Genomic DNA, 21,664 nt, shown 5'->3' with positions numbered 1-21,664 from the left:
AGGTTAGTGGAAATAGAATCGTGATTGGACCAATGGTCATCCGCTATACGTCTGTCCGCTCGACCAAGGCCTGTGATGATTTCAACTGCTATACAGGATCCATTCCTTTCACATTCTAATATCAACTGGCGTCTGGTTTCTCCCTTTATGTTCGTCTTCTGTTCAGTGTAAATGTGAGTGGTGAAGGGTATATTTACAGCTGGCTACTCATGATCAGCAGCATGTGTAAAATCTGCCAATGACTTCTGTGAAGTAAGAAAGTAGTGTGTATACATGTTTTGAGGAAACCAATCGAACAAAAAGTGTGGATCCTCTTCAGAGTAAAATTGGGTTTACGTGGCCGAGGGGTTTAGCACGCCAGCACGGCGCAACGACCCAGAAGTCTCCCACCAATGCGATCGCTGTGAGTTCAAGCCCAGCTCATGCTCAATTCCTCTCCGGCCGTACGTGGGAAGGTCTGTCAACAGCCTGCGGATGGTCGTGGATTTCCGCTCGAACCATAATTCCGTCGTATAAGTGAAATATTTTTGAGTACTGCATAAAACACCAATCAGATAAATAAATAAATATATAAATCCAGAGTAAAATTAATCCGGGCGTAAGCTTTGCAATCAAATGTCCACGCTTGACTTGGCAGGAAGATTTGTGAGCAGAGAAATGCTCAAACAGAATCCTACCATAACGAACGTTCTAATTAAAATCTGGAAATTGACGTTTGAGTTTGCTAATACGACTCCAACTTTTGTAATCATTTAGAATTGTCTGAAGTTTTGGCCTTATTCAGGGTGTTATCTGTTTAAATGCAGTTCATCCGTGAATGAACTAAAACTGTAGTGTCCAGTGTCTGCCATACTGTCCAATTATCCATACAGACCTCGCGGGTTTAATCTACTAAAGCCTAATCCCCCTTGCAACAGTTTTGGATCTGACCAATGAGATCCCAGGCTCGAATCTGGCCTTCACTAATTCTACGACGTCGTTAACTCTAGGGGGTTGTCAGGTACCTGACGAAAGGCGGATGTATTATCTGGGCACATCGATTTTTCTCTGCCCGATGTAACAATATGACCGATTTTGTATAAATGCAAAAGGTATGAGTACTGTGTGTTAAACCATTAAAAATATACCAATAATGTGCAAAATGTATAAATACTGTGTATTAAAAAATTAAAAATATACCAATAATTCATTCTACGAAGTTGACTAAAAAGTGAATAAGGGGATTAAACGTGTTGTGGCATTGCTCTGAAAAGATTTGCTTATAAATCTACGCTGACTAAAGTGTAGCGTTGTCATAAGGAACACAGAGCAGAAGTAATAGAGGACATGAGAAGTGTATAGACGTGTAGTCGCTATGTTCTCTGAAGATGTCTATTATCTACAATCAGCTGATAATGCCCTAAGTGATAAGCCCATCTATGAATAATGAAGACCAGATTTTGGTGAAGCTTGTTGGAAATTAAATGTACATGTTGAAGACATGGTAGTGATAAATGAAAAAGAAATCAAAAACCAATATGTCGTGGAAATGTGTTTTTTTTTTTAGAAATCCCTAGCAGATCATTGCCAACGAGCCATTGTGATAGTCCAATACATCACGCCAGAAGTCAGACGTGACCGCAGACGAAAGGAGCAGGAAGATACGAAAAAAATAGCAATGACCTAGGTAGGACTACAAATATAATCGTTAGAGATGAGTTAGATTCGCTGTTAGTGCAATTCCTAGAAATTGTCGAACGTAAAAACTTCTGCAGTGGTGGCTATTAGGCCTTAAATATGTGGCTGTCAGTGAGACGGGTTCTTGTCGGTTAATGGTGAATTAAACCATCATCTATAGGGTTTCTTGTGTGAAAAAAAAAAACCGAAGTAAAAAACGCTCTGAATTTGCACATCCGAATATTCCAAGGATCGGTAGCTTTTACCGAATCCAACGGGGCACGTATTTACTTGTTCCTGCATTTCGGGAATATTTTAGAAACATGTATATGATTAACTGACTTCTTTTTTTCTCTCACGCATTCTGCATATTTGATTTTTGTGTTGTACTACTTGATTCACTTGATTTCATATTGCAGATTTTTGAATATCTTGGAGAAAAAGCGATCAATTCAACGATAACATTAGTGCTTACTGTGTAAATTTGGACATGGTTGTTCCATTCATCAAACCGGCCCCAATAACACAGATAGTAGAGCGTGGCTTCGGGAGGTGTAGATCTAGGGTCAATCAGGTCACACCTAAGACCTTAAAAGAAGAAGTTGTAACTTCATCGCTTTGCGTTCAGCATGAAGGGGATAGTACAACGGCTGGTTGACCCGTATCAGTATAATGGCTCGGGCGGGGCTAATCCGGATTATAAAACTTGATCAAAACATCCATACAAGTTATATGACCATAGAAGAGATGATGCGTAGTAATAGGCCACCAAAATTTGTTTAGTTCAACGGGGTACTGGGTATTTAATTTGGATATTTAATTTACTCTATGAAAATCGTTGTTAGTCAATGACATATTTTTACTCAAACATTCGCATATGTATTTGTGCATGTTGTGAAAGTTTTGTTGTGATTAACGTTTGTCCTCATATGTAAAACATAAACTTTATAATGTTATCACTTTTGCCATATAGTGGGAAGTTGAATATCCGTATTTCTGCACGGTATCCTACAAGATACAGTTAACTAACGAAATTACTCTTCATAATAGGTAATATATTGATAAAGAGTTCTTTTTTTTTGTCTTTGGAAAGATACTTTTGTGTTACTGGATACATGGGTAGGCCAATTTAAATTAAATAAGTGTTATTACGAATCAACATGGATAATTCTGACGGCATGCTAACATGGGACATTCATACCAAAATCATACTGGAATTCTGCTTGAAAGCACATGTCGTTGTCTATCATTAACTTGTCGTGTTTTGTGTTATATTTAGCCAAATTACAAGGCTGAAACTTACATGTTCTTGAATATGAAACTTGAAACTTATAGATTCACTTATTTTGTTTGGCGATGTGGCGTTAAGCCATAATCATTCATTCATTCATTTTGTTTGGTGTTTAACAGCGTGCTCAGGTATGTTTCATCACATTTGTGGCTCAGTGATTTTCCCCACACTTCATTGTCTAATACCAATAATTTCAATGTGAATAGAGTAGGCTACCATTTTTCGGTTCCATTCCTGATGTATTGCTAACACTGATACAAACTCGCTTCAATGCATGCTTGCCTGGGGCTTACAAGTCTCACACTTCTCACATAACCGTGGGGCCTCGGTTAGCGCGCTAGCGCAGCGTAATGACCCAGGAGCCTCTCGCCAATGCGGTCGCTGTGAGTTCAAGGCCAGCTTATGCTGGCTTCCTCTCCGGCTGTAAGTGGGAAGGTCTGGCAACAACCTGCGGATGGTCGTGGGTTTCCCCGGGGCTCTGCCCGGCTTCCACCCACCATAATGCTGGTCGTATGAGTGAAATATTCTTCAGTACGGCGTAAAACACCAATCAAATAAATAAATAAATCTCACATAACCGTATAAGGGGAGTAATACAGATCTGAAAAAAGAAGTGTCCTTACGAAGGTGTCTACGGCTGTCATTGAGAGCTATAGTCAGTTTCGGTTTTGGGACACACTGTTTCTCGCACTAGGGCCGATTCCCCACTTCATCATACCAGGTCCTTTAGTACAAGGGAAGGAAGAGATTTCCCTTCTGGACCTTCTACGTCCTCACATAGCCGAGTTTTCAATTGGACTTAGGAATTAGGCTTTGATCTGGTCAGTCCTGAATGTGAGATAATGCTAATTTTACCCGTAAAATGTTGTTGGCAGGTCGTGTAGTGCAAGGTCTGGTGCCTGAAGGTTAGTGGGGGTATTTATAGTCGCCATAGAGAAGAGATTCCGAGTCAGCCCTCGGAGGTTTAGATCTGCTTTATATTAACAATCACGTGACGAGACGCATCAGGTACCCGCTATATCCAGTCACGGTCACAGATGGCGCTCTTTATTAACTGCCAATGGGAGACTGTTAAAATGAGTCTTTCTGCTCGAGCGTTCTGTTAAGATTAACTTCAGTGAACATATTAAAATATAGTATATTGGTAATATGGCTCTTTTCTAAACGATGACGGAGAACGAGAAAGCAAATATTCAACAAAACATACCCGTACATGTACTATGTTTCATTATAAACCCCTAGAAAGACAATCGCACAGGGAATTTCCCTCATTTACATAGATTTGGTCTTGGTTAATAAACATTTTGTTACGATAGTTTGTCACGCAAAACACCGAATGTACTACGCATTACCAACGCAGAAAAAATCGATGTATGTGCTAAACAGTTGTATTAGTGGCCTAAAGCCGTAAATAGGCTCTAATTAGTGTAATAATTACAATTAAACATTAAATCACGTTTATTATCTGTTGCAAAGAGATATTTATCACGCGTTTTAATTTTAAGCATCTATTTCTTCAGTGAACCAAAGTGTCATTGTTATATACACCGTGGTAGTTTTGTTGTTGTTGTTGTTATAGTAGTCAAGAACATTAGTAGTGTGTACCTTTTCATTGACATTTATCTTTTCTTTCCAAATCCAAAAATTCTTCTTTTACGGTTTCTTTTTAGTTGCTGTCTGATTTTTAAGTTACTGATGTGATTTGTGTTTCACGTCGTAATCAAGAAATTTCCACCTATATAACGTCGATGGGGATTTTCACTGGCGGAAACTGAAGGTCCTAGAGTAAAACAGGGCTACGTACCTTACAAGCCTTATGACAAAAAAAAGCGCAGCAGCAGTAGCATTATGTAGATTCGAACCACCGATCTCTGTGGTTATGACCTGATAGTTACAGCGAGCCAGCACTGTAATCTTCTGATCCATCATTGTGACTACATCATTCGTGATTCTCCATTGGCATTGGTTGATCAGATGGGTTAAAATGTTGACATGCACTTGGCAGAGCTGCAGATTACGCTTACACATGGTATATATATTTTAAACCCTTCGCAGCTGACGTCATGTTTCTTTGTGACGCTGTCTTCCATGGCGCGTCATTGTGACGTAACGCCATCACAGCAGCGCTGTCGGTTTTTCCTAGCTGAGATTTACATATACGCAAGAAGGGCTTTTTAAATTTTTAAAAATAAATATTGTAGGGACAAAATTGTTATCCGCGAGTTGAGAAGGGTATATGGGGATTTAAATCCGATATACCCTTCTCAAGCCTTGGACAGCTTATACTATTCAGGTAAATGTGGGTAATTCCTAAAGCTTGTCTTTATATCTTAATCTAAGGAAAAGACAACAGATAATACAACCGTAGATATTTCTGATCAGGAGCAGACACAGAAATAAATAGCCACAATACATTTGCTATCTCCATCCATGTCTGTTGTGTTCCCCATTAATTAGTAATTACGCTTTCCTTCGACAAAATAATGCGTTAAAAAAGCAACTAATTAATTAATATAGTAATTATACAATTGAACAATTGACCAACCTAACAGAGGTGTCGGCCTTTTACCAGTGGTCAGTACATATTTATTTATTAGATTGGCGTTTTACGCCGTACTCAACAATATTTGACCTATAGGACAGCGGCCAGTTCAATGACCAGTACAGCGGCTAGTGCGTGGGAATAAATTCGAATGCTCAAGTTTTGCCATAAATAATCTTTATTTCAGATCCAAGATTTACATTTTTATACCAGCAAATGTTTTAAGGTACATGAGGAGAGAAAGTTCTTACGGTGTATATTAGCACTACTTTCGTATGGCTGTAGTGACGGCCCTTCACAAAATACAAGTACCTCTTATATCTCCTGGCATCACAGCTCCACAAAAAGTTTGACAGTCTGTGAAAAATGCTTAGTATGCTATTTCACAACATCCTGGATAGTTTGGATATTTTTAAAACGAGACAACTGACGTCATACCCCTAGGTCAGCTTTTGTCCACCTTCCTAATAACGTAGTCTCTATCAGTGGGTCATCTGCAATGTACGACACTTTTGTTGTTCATGAAACACTGGTGAAATAATCAGTGAATGCCTGCCAAACCTTGGCTGTTTTATCGTTACACATTGAAGACATGCGCATAACGGAATGTGAGCTAACGGAACCGGAATTCAGACTGCACGGGTCTACCGATCGATCTCTCCCAACCACACCTGGTTACAATGAGATGACGTCACATTGGGAACACAAACATTTATACACCGTATTTGTGCTTGTTTTGTCTGGTCATTCGCCGTCCACTTCTGATAACATGTGCCTCGTCTCTGAGTTCTGAAAAAAACAAAGAAAAATACTCAAAAAAAAAACATATAGCACATAATTTAAGAATAATGTCAAATCGCAGCCTAAACATTGGAGACTGCGCTTCGTTGAAATGATATAGCGGGAAATAAAAACAGAAACGAATCTTAATAAGTAGTGTTGCTTTAGGGCTGCATTAACTATCACAGTAGCTTTCGGCTTGGCACAATACTGATATGTTAATATTGGGCTTTATGAGGAAAAATTTAGGGGATCGATGATTAGACACGTTGTCAATGAAGTGAAGCTTTGTGTGGACGAATCAGTGGAGAGGAAGACAGTAAGTCTATAAATTACCCGGCAGTTTCGAGTTACGTCGTCGCAGACTTGTCCTGCGGCATAGCACTTGTTTATTCATTTGATTTTCTCCTGCGATCATCGCACTGTCTGAATTACTGCCCGGCTTGTAGAATTGGTGAGAAACTTTACTGTGGCCTCAAGGAAGCCATAAAATAACAAATAACCAATTCAGTCTGTGGTGTAAAGCCGTTCAACCTTTATCCCTGGAAGGGTCACACACCAGACTTAGATCGGCGCCCACATGCTATAATTGGCACCTGCTTGACAAAATTTGTGCTGGTTCGGCGAGGTTTCTTTTGGGCGTCAGTGCAATGGGGATGTGCTATTCCAAAAACACCACAGTCAGACCGTCTGCGGTCAGTATGCCGTAATTATGACTCAAACCGATCAAGTACTTTTTCTTTCCTGAAGCGTAAGACCTTATTCAAGTACGAAATAAGGAGGTTTGACGAATTAGGCCTTTACCGCCTTTGCCTTAATATCAAGCAGGAAGGTCGTAATGTAATATCGAGTTTTAACACCACACCATGCAACTTGTCACAATCATTGTTAATTAAATACATTTTCTTATTTCAATTCCGGTATGACTATATGTTGTTTATTATTTTAATTTTTTTATTCCTATACCGTTTGGACTGTCTGAAAAACCATGTTGTGCAGAGCCGTGTTGAAAAAGTTAAGCATTTCCCGAGCTCTTAATAATTAACTCTTCGTAATGCAGACAGATACCTGCTAAAGGTCACTGGTTCGCTCCAAGCATTCAAGTCTCCGCCACCCGGGATATTAACCCTTTTCATACAAGTGAAAAAGTCTTTAGCACGATGTCAGACAACAAGCAAATAAATAAATAAATATTAATGGTGGAATTCCATCCGACGACCAGCTGAGCAGAAACCATGCACCAGCGTGATTTGCCCTAACAATAATGGGCATGTATTTGACAGCAATGTCCATAATTGGACTGCATTAGGGACTGTTTAACAAAACCATTTAAGTCTTTGCACAACAAAATATTTGAAGCCGGATCCTGTGATGAAATTGTTCTACTGCGAGAAGAAATCAGCGGTCAAAGTTTGTTGATTTAATAGATATATTAATGAATTAATATATTAATTTTTTGTTAATTTGGCTAAAGCCCGAAATCACTGTGAAAATCACATATACAACGTGTAGCCAGACATGTATTACGAAATTCACATGCACTGCGAATTCTTAAAACAACGACTGCATTGTGACAGTATTCAATAATTCAGATACACTGTGATCCAATATTTGAATATTTCAAATGAGGGCAAAACAAAGTACCAAGACAATGAGTCAGAATGAAATATTTGCTTTTGGGAGTTACACTACTTGTAAATTACGTATTGTAGATGATTCCATATAAGATATCATAGACAAACATTTAACAGTATCAAGAATGATATAAAACATGATTAAACTCATAAACATCCAAGCAGTCTCCTCAAAGCACATGCGCCGATCTTAATGCTTACTTTACACAAATAGCACCACAGGGAAATATTGTACAATGCCTTACCGGTTGGTTGTGACCATTTGCCAACTATTACACCATCGTCCCGCTATTGTCGCTGCTTTCCTCTCTATGCTGTACGTTTTAATTTTATTTTTATGCACTTTACAAATATGTATCTTCATTCTAGTGAACAGCTAGTACATTTTTATTGATGATGTTATACAATCACGCGCGTGGAGATAATTTGGGAGGCTAAGCCCAAACAAACCCACATGTGTCGTTCGACGATCGAAAGATGACACCTGTCTTCCACGTCTACTGGTGCCAGTGGTACAAAGCGAGCGTTAGAGAACGATGCATGCACTGTAAGGAGAATGACATCCAAATACCTTGACGCCATTGGCTTTATAACTTGTGTCTAAGCGGCTAGCGACACTGCTTGACGATCTGCGCATGTCCGTAGTTGTTGTTGTAGCGGTGGAGGCCCTATCCTCGCAGTGGGTGTATGATATAGTCCACATAGTGCCCGTGTCTCTGCGGCCTTTCATCAGCTGTCGTTGGTGCCATTTCCGCCTCAGTACAGACAAAACCTGGAGAAAATAGGAGATTTGTCGTTAGGGAAAAGGCTACTTATAAAAATGACAAAAATCAATATGGCTAATAATTAGCAGTTTAATCTATACCAAAAGCTCACTACTATAGTTCGTACTTTAATAGCCCATCACGGTAAATAATGTGGACGTCCCGGGTTTTTCAACTTAAGTATTTAGCTTCTAACGGCGGTCTGTCGACGCTGATGTTAACCATGTGTGTCGTTCAGTAAGACACAGTGTGGTGGACGTCAAGCGGGGTGTAAATTTATCTTAATAAGACTGTGATTTCGTACCTTTTCTACCTCTAATTGTGAAGAGCACACACTCGCCGGATTCCATTAACTCTCATCATCTAAGGATACACAACTATCTCAATGGTTTTAGGGATGCTGAACAAGCTAATCCGATTCATAAAACTGACCCTCATCCTATACGCTAAACATTTTTAAGTTCTTTAATTGTTTCAACAACATTGAAATAACTAAATAAATAAATCATAGCCAGTCTCGACTTTCCAGACATAGTCCATTGTCATCCAGTATTACATCCCATGCAAATGATTGTCGCGGCCTCTGTCGCCGAGTGATTAGCATGCCAGCGCGGCGCAATTTTTTCAGGAAATATCCAATGCGTTTGCTGTGAGTTCAAGTCCAGCTCTTGCTGGTGTTCTCTCAGGTCGGAAGTGGGAAGATATACCAGTAACCTACGGATGGTCGTGGGTTTCCCCCGCTATGCTCGCTTTAATCCCACCATAATGCTGGCCGCCTTCGTATAAGTGAAATATTCTTGAGTACGGCTTAAAACACCAATCAAATAAATAAATAAATAATCAGTCTCAGATAAACGGTTTTAACGGACAAACGGAGCAAGTTAAATTCCACTAACTACAAAGGTTAAACACAGGATTTACCAGATTAATTACACGTAATGAAAACCCATAAGACGGTACACGTATAATGAGCATCCTGGATTAAGTGTAGACTCAATAGGCTACGTAATAATGGAATCTACCTGGATTCCAAAGTCTCACCTCACTGTTGAAAAACAGTATATTGTGGCCACAAAGAAACCCTGAAAGGAAAAAAAAGTGTACGTAAAAATCATGTGGACAATTTTGGGCCATGAGTATTGAATTTAACTGGACTCGTACATCTGTTTCGTACATACATTTATAACAAAAAATGGAGTGTTATTAATCAGCCTGGATGCGTATATATCAAACGTCTTGAGAAAAAATCGAACACAGCTACAATTAAAGTCTAAAATTTGTACGCTGATTCTGCGCTGCAGAACAGAGTACTAACTTTCAGGTCCTTTCCTGTTCCCGAGACTGGCTTTGGCAGCACTTAAGTCTTTATAAGTTGCCTGATATATACGGGCCTTGGTTTTTAACATTTGTTGCCATTTTCTCTCTCTATATATAAATGTTTGAGCCTGTTTTGGAGGGTTCTTATCACATCATGTAACACGATGTCGCTGTTCATTTGACAATTGTGTCTCCTTGTAGCAGCGCATTTTTTCACAGATACGTATTTAGTGCTGCCCCACCGTAACACCAAGCCAGAGACACCAGACGAGACATCCCAACCAGTCAAAGCATACTGACAGGGACATACCAGTTCACGAGCTAACCCCGCATGCTCTGCGCGGCTCGTGATGAAGAAACAAGATTACCAGTTCAGGGTGTATTAGCCTTCTATCAGTACGATGTGAGAGGAACAACGCTGGCTTATTTACTTGATGTGCTCAGCTAATCGAAGACGATCAGCGAGATTACAAGGTCGAATACAATGATATTTAAGGAAACAAGTTTGTTGCAGCATAGCGACATCGTTTCTGCCGTTTTTTGCACTTACAGATATAGAGTTTTCATTGTTATCATTCACTGGGATTAAATTTTACTTCGTCGTGGATTTGGTTAGATATGAATGAGGAATTTTCAAATTATCGATGCTGCCATTACTGATTAGTACATTTATCAAATCAAAATCTATAAGCAAACAGGAACGCTTGTTGATTAGATCCCAGTCTGAAATAGCAGAATATTTTTGTATGGTAAGAAATATTCCGCATAAAGTACATCATAATGACTATTTAGAATAATATAATCTAAAATACCTGGTTCAGTTCATCTGGATGAAAGGTATAAAATCTATATTTGCTTTGTGACACGCAACCGGTAATATCTGGCCTCTTGTCAGTTTACCTCCGTCAGGGGTTTACTCTCGTTCCACATGGCCTTATGTATATATATCTTTATCAACACATCTGATGTTCAAGAATTTTTCACTTCTTTAATTATCATTTTTAAAGCGTTTTATGATAGCAGTCAGTTTTATGGCCGGAGTAAACCAGTGACCATCACCAGGTACCTGACAAATCTTCTGACCTAAAGCTACAGTTGAAGAGAGCGATGGATTCAAGATCGCAGCTTCATTGGCCAAGATTCTGATGGTCAGAAAGAGACAGATTCAGACAGGTCCATACAATGTGCGAGCCGAATGTTTTACTTCATCCCACCTTTACTAGAGATCGACTACCTGCTAAGCATAAATACATGTATTTATTTATCTGAGTTGGTGATTTACGCCTTATGCCGTAGAATATATCACCTATTCGACGACGGCGGCATTATCGTGGGAGGAAACCGGGTAGAGGTTGGATTAAACCTCCAAACATACGCAGGTGCTGATAGACCTTCCAACGTACACTCTCTTATCAAATATACCTGTAAAGATATAATTAGCGCCGAGAGTATGACGTAAATATTCCGAAATGGGACTGTCCTTTGAGGAACGAATCGGGAAAAACACGAACTGTACACCAAGCAACGGAATCAGAATCAGTGTAGCCCGAGTCGCCTGCCTGCGAGAAGAAAAAAATACACTCATTTTACGGTCATTGAAAGTCAAAGCGACGAGAAACAAGGACACAATCTGCCGTCATAACTGCATCGCATGCGTATTTAAGATATGCACCATACGACCAGGAACAAAACGGGCACAACAACAACAACGTAGATAAAAGTTTAACATCATCTTGTACAGTTTGTCATGTTATTGTCAGGTATAATGAGTATGGCCCTCTGCGAAAACATGTTTCATTTACAAGACGGTAGTTAGATGTATATGCTCTCTCTCTATATATAAAATGTTTGTTTAATTGAATGATATCGCCATGGGTAACAACTGTTCATCTTACGACATGGGTAGATAAAAACCCAGACAGCTCAGAGAATCTTCCGCCATGTAACTAACTGATTAACCTTCGTACCTAAGAACAATATATTGTCTCTGGCAAGGCGAGCTTAAAGTGTAGGCCATCTACTTCAGTGATGGGAGATGCAGCCTCTTGGCAAATTTATTCTGGCACACTTCTAAAGACTATAGGCTTAGTACAGACACAGAAATGCACATTTAATTGTAGTGGTTAATTAGCCAGTGATGTTTTGCATATTTGACACATTCCACGTCTGTATGGATGTTTATATTTTTCTTTATAATTTATTCCTACATTAAATTAGATCCTATACATGGTGTTTTTTTATGTTTGCTACGATTTTCTGTCCAGAGAGAAATTTTATAAAATCTTCTGTTGATAGCGTTAAGCTGTAGACACTTTATTTAGTTAGTGCATTTATCTTCTAGCTTAATGATGTACTATTCACAAGTGTTAAATTTCAACGTTGAATGCATTCGTTTACTTTAAAACAGAGACTACAGTGAGCTTAGTTGCTTAAAAACACGACTTGTGGTGTTAGAAAAAAAATGCGCTGGACTTACTTGGTTTGATTTGGCATCCGTAGAGTTTAAGGCGCGTAATTTTGTGACCAACAACCGTACAATGTTACACAGGAAAGCAACATTTAACTGAAAGAGAGGGAATCATTTGGTATCTGAGAGTAGGGATGGACAAATATGATGGACAAAATGATGGACAAAATGATGGACAAAACGATGGACAAAATGATGGACAAAATGATGGACAAACATGTGAGTGGTTCTTATGGTTAACGTGTATGGTCCGTGCGTTCACTCTGCCCATTCAACAAAATTTACTCAATGTGAATTTCTGTTTACTCACTAAACATTCGAGTTCGTAGACAAAAGAGTTTCGCAAACAAAAATTAGCAGATATATACAGACGATGAATCCAAAAACCTAGCAGTGTAATCCTGGTAATAAAGATCCTATTAGCTGTTGCCAGGGCTATATTTAACGAAATGTGGGCTCTTTATATTATTTGATTATAAAACATTCAATAACTGTGACTCTTCCGCCTGTCAAATTACTTGAAAGGTTAACTACTTTTGGATCCTTGCAATTTGCTTCTTTGCATTTGGAAACTGATAATGTGAACAGCAATATTCCACATTAGTCTCATATTCTTAAGTACGGAAATAAAGAAGAGAAATGTACCGCCAAGGGAGGTAATTCTTCGAAAAGGGAAGTAACCTACGCATTACGAAAATACGGAATACCATGACTGAGATAAAAAGCGGTCAAAGAAAACAATTAAAAACTTACCACTAAACTGATAACGATTGGTGCAATTATTATCCACTGTAACGGACTGTGTGTCATCCAGCAACTAACGAAAACAAAACAAAATAGAGATAAGTGCAGTCTTTTCAGGGGAAAGTTGGATATTTAAATTAAATTTGGATCACGAAAATGTCTGACAAGTTTATAGCATAAAAGACGTACAGCTAAAGCAGCGATGGCACTGTGATAGCAAGTATCCGGTGAAATACACCCTCTCGTCAGTTTATCTCGGTTAGGGTTTTATTCGAACTGTTTATTTAAATGCTTCGGTAGCTCCAAATTACACACCCTCTAGCACCCTGGCTTAAGCAGAATTAGATAAAACAAATACAATCATGTTAACTACAATTTGTTAGACGCCACTGGTCTAAAATTAAAAAAGACATGGAAATTTAAAATAAATTTGAGTCACAAAAGTGTTTGATTAATTTATAGTATAATGGACAGTTGCATAGAAAGTAAACCCAGAGCAACGACGGCAGTGTGATAGTTGGCAAATTGTCTCTCGTACCAGTGAAATGCGGACTCTTGTCAGTTTATCTCACTTAGGATCTTATTCTAACTGTCCATGTAAATGGTTCAGTAGTTTCAAATTGCACACCCCCTAGCATTATGGCTTAAGTAGTTTCAAATTGCACACCCCCTAGCATTATGGCTTAAGAAGAATTAGCAAAGTGTACAGTTATGTTAATTACTGTTTTATTAGACGTCACTGGTCTCGAATTACCCAATACGCTGTACTGCCGTCAAATCACATTCGTCCACATGCTGATATACCCGCCGTCTACATCTACATCTACATTCATACCTTTGTCTGTTAATTTCCGTGTCTGACATAGATCTCGTCACGCCGTAAATCAAAGCTAAAATGACCGGAAAAACTGGAAAGAAACAAAAGGTCATGAACCAATCACGCACGTCCAACGTCACTTTCCTCTGTACTGAATCTTTGGAGAAACATGGCAGTTTTATATATCATGTATTAGCGCATATTTCAAATTAGGTAAATATATTTATTTACTTCTTAAATTTGGTGATAAAATCCCTATTTGAAAATGATTGATGTCAGGTTGATAAGAGCAGGAATTTACCGCCCTCACAAACCAGACAAACCTCCTGACTTCTCTGCAAACAAATGTTAAAACCTAAAAAACTCAAGCTTTTGTTAGAATTTGAAACAATATTAAGGTCTTTCTTTAATATATACCGGTGATCTACAGAACTGTATACAGTAATGCACAGGATCAATATTCTATTATACAGGCCACTCGCCTTTAAATAATGAATGGCCGAATGGCCGATAACACCGTCAAATAAATGAACGATGGGTTGTAGTGTGTGGAAACCTTTCAGCGATGTCCATACTGGATGTAATATGAACCGCGCTTTAGTTTGATGAGCAATCGAGAGTCCTATCAGCAAATGTTAGGGGCCTCAATTGAAAAATCCACTCAACAGTTAAGCACAATTTCATCCAGTAGAGAATAATACGGCTATCATTTAGGATATAGTTATGGTTTGCCACTACTACCATTTCATCTACTGTTGTTGCACATAACTTCTCTTTACAAACGTATGAATCTTTCTAACGGACGGGAATTGATTTTCTTTAACTACAATACCGAAGCTATTTTCTCTTCCACGCCCCCGTTTCTATCTATGGCAACCACTTCACGTTTCCCCTAAAACTTAAGCTTACCATCAAATTCTAGGGTCAGACAAGTTGTGGGCGGTTTTAATGACCATCAACTCGTCCAGGAATTTGATTGATGGATTACTATTCTCCAGCGACCGTGGGCTGTGGGCGTGTTAATACCAGGCATCTGTGCTAGGCTAGCAACAATCACGTGACCATTGGAGCGGCCATTTTGAAGCATGGCTGCAATATTACTTAACCCCTATGCTGTTCCAATATGGAAAGCATTTTATCCTTTCTAGAGTCGGGACATGAAATTAAAACACGTTCTTAAGAACACGTGAATGGAAAACTGTTTAAATTGAGCGTCGATAACTACTTGTGGACAGAAGACAAGTGCCACACTTCCGAAATTGCTTTGAACCTCCTCCTTTATACTGTATTAATGAAGGCCTGCCTTGTTTATTTCATTCAATCTCAAGTACAAAAACTGGTATAGGTGGTTTGGTGAAATCTAAGTTTTTCCCATCAAATGATCTGAGGTTAAGTCCCATTAAAATCAGCCTTTCTCCGCACTGATTTGTCACTAACTAGGCTTATAATTACACCAGTCTCACTAAAGCCAAATGTAGTAGCCCCTCTCAGTACTGCCTTATTTCAGACTAGACACGAAGTCACACTGAACTCACATTTAGTAACCGTCCATGTACTGACTTTTCGCTAACTCCACCAAGACCTGAAGTTACACCAATGTCACTGAAGTCAGATCAAGTGTACCCTGCAAATACCGAAACGTCGCTATCTAGACCTAAAATAAAATCGAGATCACTAATGTCACATCTAGTTTCTCTGGCGTAAGATCAAGATCACTGAAGTCGGGCTTGTCACTAACTAGGTCTAAAGTAAAATCAAGACCACTGAAGTCAGACTTGTCGCTAACTAAATCTGAAGTAAAGTCAATATCACCAAAATCAGACTTGTGGCAAACTGGATCTGAGGTAAAATCAAGATCACTAAAGTCAGATTTGTCGCTAACTAGGTTTGGAGTAAAATCAATATTATTAAAGTCAAACTTGTTACTAACCAGATCTGAAGTAAAATCAGGATCACCAAAGTCAGACTTGTTGCTAACCACAGTAAAACCAAGATCACGGCAATCAGATTTAACCCACCACCTAGACCTGAAGTAAAGTCAAAATCACTAAACTGAGGTCTAGTAGTCTCTCTCTACACCGATTTGACTCTTACCTAATTCTGGGTTACGTTTGCTCTAAGCCCGTCCTCTGTTAGCCAAATCTAATCGCGCTTCCGTATTTCAGAAAGTGCAGTCTCCTTTAACTCTTTGAGTCATTTGTGTATTGAAACGGCCATTTTATTTGAGAAAATAATGTCATGGCTGGAGGAAATCGGAGTGCCCAGTGTAAACCACCGACCTAGGTCAAGTTACTGACGAAATTTTCCAGGTGTGGCGTAGTGATATGCGCACCATATGTGTAGACGACAAGCTGTAATCAATGAATGTAAGACTGAGCAGACGGACACATCGACAGTTTATTGTTACCAAAGCCCGAAATGCAGTGGGAGCGGGGGAATCTACAAATTTGTTTGCCCAAGACAGAGTTTGAACTCGAGCCTCGCTTGTTTTAGGGATCCGTTAACCATTTAGACCACGGCCGCTCTCCGACCACACCAGTTGATACGGCACTAAAGTTTGGCCTCTCCAATAAAAGAAGGGTCATCGGACAGAAGGAGATCAGGTGTCACCTCATACCGAGGTGGGACTGGGGATTCCGTTAAGGGAGCGGCTACAAGATCCGACATTAGCAAAATTGAATTGTGATGCTGACCAATTGTTATAAAATATAGCGACATATATACTGATTTATAACATAGTATTGAGCCTACAACACACACAGAGCCAGAGCCTGGGGGGTAAACACGCATAACGCATCTATGTATATAACATGATACATACATATCATGCAGGTTTGCTTCCACTATCCATTAACAGGAGTAGAATATTTAATTGGACCCAAATATAAGCTATACCCGAACACCAGGGATCAATTCAAATTTGACATTTAGTGCCATGTAATCTAACTGGGTGTCTAACGGATGGAACTGATAGATTTAAGCAGACTGCTCTTTGGATGGAACCACTTATAATTCATGACGCTAGCTTTTAGGGACAATTTTTATAGGTGTATTGCTAGTTTGTTATGAATCACATCACCACAATGTTGAACTCTGTCAGCCGTTTGCCTCGAACGCCAGATCGGATTCTTAGTTCGGTTTTGGTTAGAAGATATATGCCCAGGGCCCAGGATTGGAGCTACAATCCATTGTACAGCCTACAACTGAGTTTACAATTGATTGTCATAATTAGTTATGCCGCCTGCACAAAGAAATTGTAATGATATTGTAACGTTTCAAAGTTACAATCGCCATCGTAGGCCAAATGTGGCATGTGTAAATGGACAATGTACCAGTCACTAACGTTTCTTGCCTTCATTTTCAAATGAGTTCTTCATTATACTGAGTCAGCAACTAATAATAACATGTGAAAAAATGCTCGTAACATCTTTTTGAGACAATTGCATTATATATCTTTGCAAGTCGAATTGAAAAGTACTATCTAACAGTCTGTCTAAGGCAAGTGTTTGGACTTTCTGTAAATTTGGGGCGATTGTAAATATTTTTGGGGTGGTCAACCCAATTGTAATTTGTGATTGCACTTTACCACTATCGTAGCTTACAATCTGTCCGTGCAAGAGGGTGTCCATTGTAAGCTAAGGCTACGATCGAGATCTTAGTGATTTACCATATAGTAAGGCTTACAATCCGTTTGCGCGAGAGGCCCCATGTGTTAATATCTGTACAACAAAGATGAAAAAAATAAATAAATAATCATAGCCCTGTTAGTGACAAAATCTTGTGTACGGTCTTAGGGTATACAAAATAAATAAACTAATGTAATGCCAAAGCATTTCACGCTTAAACAAGTCGGTGCGTAGCAGTTCAAAAATAAAACATCTCATTCTCTGCTGTTACCCTCAGCGTTTGTATACTACGCCTTTGTTCTTTGTGCACAGCTATGCAGATACTACAACGTAAAACAGAAAATAAGAAGAGTACACCGCTTGGTCAGACTTGTTTTAGGCGGGCAATTTTCTCCAATACACAAATCAGTGAACGGGTTAAATTGGACTTCAATTCCTGACTAGGTAAGTGAGATTCAATCTGACTAACAGAGGGAGGGCTTAGGGTAAGCGTATAACCTGGAATTAGGTTAGCTTCAAGTCGGCGTAGGGAGAGTCTATTCGGTCTGACTTTATCAGCGTATACAACTGCATGTGAACACCAAAGGCTTTGCGATATATTTTAATCACGTTCGCCACGGTCATGTAAAAATGTGCACGTTTTTGCTGTTCCTGCTTGAAACAGATTCAACTCCTAAATATTTGTATGTATAACTAGGCCATCCTTGTTCATGTTTTGGCAATAAGATATAGGGTCGTTTGTGGCCAATGAATTACAACATACTCCCTCTGCAGGGAAACCAACCCCAATAAATTCTTTTCATCCAATCCTCGAAGAGACATCTCAAGCTTGTTAGTGAGAAGGGATGTTCTTAGCTCGGTTTCTCTGTTCTCTGGAGACATTACTAAGTAAGTGACGATACCCGGCTCATTTAGCTATGCATGGAAAAGGCTTGTTGGGTGCCAACATCCTGAATGACTACTCCTCCATTCTTATTCTCCTTCGCTGGAGTAAAAAGACGGTTTATTGTAAATGCTTATTGTAACTTTGTTTTATTACCTTGACGAATATTCCTCCTAAATTCGTGTTGATTTTTTTAACACTGCTATGACAAGTATCTTGGGACTGACTCTTGCGAAACAGGAACGAAGGGGACGCCATATAAAGTGGTAGTTCAACCTAAAATGGCCACTTCAGAATCTATAGGTCCAAACAGACGTTCGTGTTCTTGTTATACATGCATATATTCGAAGATATGCTCTCAGAGGCATGCCACACACATACCACAAATACCTTCAGGGTAAAAAACCTAACCATTGCCAGGTATAAAAAACCCACTCCTGATTCAAAGCCATACACCAATTAGGCAGGGGAACTTCCAAAAGCAGTTATTAGTACGCGTGGTAAGCTACAGATAACGGTTTCTGAGAAAAACTTGCAAATATAGTTTGTGATTGTTATTTTAACCTCAAGAAATGTACCCTCATAATTTTGTTGTTTTGTAGCATGCATTATTGTTGTAGGAAACCATGTATACAGGAGAACTTTTCCATGTGTATATACCTGTACGACATATATAATATTTATTTATTCATATTGTTATATTAATATTTTACTTATACGACAGGATGCAGCATTATGATAAGAGAAAACCACGTGTGACACATTTATGTCATGTTGGTGGAAGGCAAGCGGTCTCCAGCGACAGCGACCATCCGCAGGTGGCGAACACACCTTCCCCCGTACTCCCGGAGAAAAAGGTAGCGCGAGCTGGACTTGAACTCAGAGTGACCACATTGTTGAGAGGCTCCTGGATTGTTGTGCCGCGATGGCACGCCACCCGCCTAGGCCAGAGAAGACCCGAATTTTAAGCAAGGTTTCACAAGAGGGCACAATCGATCAATAATTACTACCAACCCCTCTCCTCCAAAATGTAAGCACGAGAATCTAGAAAATTCACCCTCAGAGAATGGTTTTAGAACCCGAGTCTCGTGTGGCCTATTAACTACCAATATTGCAAATATTAAGTGATGTTGTTTAAAACCTACCAAAAATGTAAGTCAAATCATTAAAACCAGTAAAACTTAACATGCTATTCAATGAATCAGAATAAAGCTGGCTAATTGGCTCAGCGATTAATTAGACGCCCTGTGAATCAACTGGATAGACGTCTCTCATTGTTTGCGAATCCGTTGTCAAACGCTAGATCTGTCAGCAACCTGCGAATAGTCGTGGGTTTCCCAGGCTCTGTCCAGTTTCCTCCCATCATAACGCTGGCCGGTGTCGTATAACTGAAATATTTTTCAGTACGGCGTACATAGAACACCACTCAAATAAATAAATAAATCACACACAATATTTCAGCGAGTGCCTTCCATTGCGTTACACTGACGTGTTAATATTACAGCGAAAATTTGTCCATGAAACGTCGTATGCAGACACACTGGATAGCCATTGCATGAAAGATATGTGAATCAGTCAGACTTTGATAAAGGCGAAATTCAGTCTGTATCATTTGTGAGACAGTGGGTAAGCCATTGGTTGCAACAGAAATGGAAGGAATGTCGTTTTGCAATAGCCGTGTCCTCACAAAGCCAAGGCGTCGTCCTATTTTTCTGTGGTATACATAATGCGGTACTTCGTCTGATTTATCAGTTACCGGACGTGGGCAGCATTCAAGGCTGCCAGACCTCTATCTTTCTCAACGGCGTTTATCGGGGTTCGAGCGACCCGTTTTACATTTAACTTCAAGCTATGAGATTAAAAGCGTTGAGGGGCCTCGTTGCTCCATGCATCACTGTCTACGGGCCTCCGTCTGCCGAGGGAATACAGTCATTTGTGGTATTTGGTGATCCACAGATGAGTTGAGGAAATGCCTCAATGCGTCGCTTTTCTACTTCTAGCTCATCAGTGCTTACGTCCATTGTGCTTGCTTTGGCCTTTCATCGTCGGTGTACTCTAAATCTTCCATCAGAGGCCTAACCTTATGACGAGCAATCTGGTATCAAGTCTAATAGAATTGAAGCAACCAAACACCCTTCCCTGATTATTAGACGGAGTGTCTTTTCCCCAACTGGAGTTCCTTCACAAATAAACAAGCCAATGACTGCATTTTTTGTATTCTAATTTACAGATTTTTACCCAAACCATTGGCTTTAGGACACGCCACGTGACGGTTCAACAAGTAAAACACTACCAATTCACATAAACAAAAAAGAGCCAATTTGATTCTTGGCTCCTTCCATTGGGTCAATACAGACAGCAGTCTGTATTTAAAACGTGGAATTTGAAATTTAAAACGTGGAATTTGAAAGCAAAAATAAGTGGATATGTTCTGAGCAAAGGGATCAAAGGCTGGGGGGGGGGGGGGTCATCAATAAGATTCCACAGGACAACGGTTTTCTGTGGGCACAGCGGCTTTCTTCAGTCACGGAATATGAGCAAACTGTCACGCTGACTTCCTCTCCGGCCCCACGTGGAAAGGTGTGGCAGTAACCTGCGGATGGTCGTGGGTTTTCGCCGGACTCTACCCCTTTACTCTCACCATAATGCTGGCCGCCGTCGTATAATTGAAATATTTGTGAGCACATCAATCAAATATATAAACAAATGAAAAAACACTGAATAAACAGTTAACACCAGTGATATAAAAAAATTTTAGGTGGTTTGGAGGGAATACGCACTGGTGTCACCTGGTACGTTTTATTTGGCAGACAAATACAAAATACTCACCCCAACCAATCAAACGACAAATAATAAGTAGTTTTTGTCCTGACGTGAAGGCAAAAACGAGTTTTGTATGGAGGTAAAATCCTTCACAAAACATCCAGAAGAAGTTGCTCGCAGTAAAATACTGCGCCAGTAAGCTAAGGCCACGGCACCAGACCTGGTAGTAAACAGAACAAGAAAAAACAGTATAAATAGAGATTAGCGCTGTTGGCTTTGTTATTTCAAGACCTTTATCCTGTTGGGTTTTTGTATTTTCCTTTGAGCTTTTGACTTTTTGATCTTCTATAAAGCCATCCGGGGCATTTGTATTTGTTCAT

General features: G+C 39.5%; 1 protein-coding gene across 1 annotated transcript in view; it reads right to left on the bottom strand.

Annotated features, from left to right (window-relative positions):
* Positions 1-5,661: 5,661 nt before the first annotated feature.
* LOC135477786 (calcitonin gene-related peptide type 1 receptor-like) overlaps positions 5,662-21,664 on the bottom strand; it is a 107,926-nt gene continuing 91,923 nt past the window's right edge. The window contains exons 6-13 of the mRNA XM_064757987.1: positions 21,351-21,504; positions 14,031-14,103; positions 13,205-13,268; positions 12,461-12,547; positions 11,407-11,539; positions 9,709-9,749; positions 8,475-8,675; positions 5,662-6,278 (exon numbers count right to left, since the gene is read on the bottom strand). Of these exons, the coding sequence (XP_064614057.1) occupies positions 6,234-6,278; positions 8,475-8,675; positions 9,709-9,749; positions 11,407-11,539; positions 12,461-12,547; positions 13,205-13,268; positions 14,031-14,103; positions 21,351-21,504 (798 nt within the window). The 3' untranslated portion in view covers positions 5,662-6,233. The remainder of the gene's footprint in view (positions 6,279-8,474; positions 8,676-9,708; positions 9,750-11,406; positions 11,540-12,460; positions 12,548-13,204; positions 13,269-14,030; positions 14,104-21,350; positions 21,505-21,664) is intronic.

This window comes from Liolophura sinensis, chromosome 11 (assembly GCF_032854445.1).
Source record: "Liolophura sinensis isolate JHLJ2023 chromosome 11, CUHK_Ljap_v2, whole genome shotgun sequence".
Lineage (NCBI taxonomy): Eukaryota > Metazoa > Mollusca > Polyplacophora > Chitonida > Chitonidae > Liolophura > Liolophura sinensis.
The sequence above is the reverse complement of the archived record's forward strand: the minus strand, read 5'-3'. Positions and strand labels throughout refer to the sequence as shown.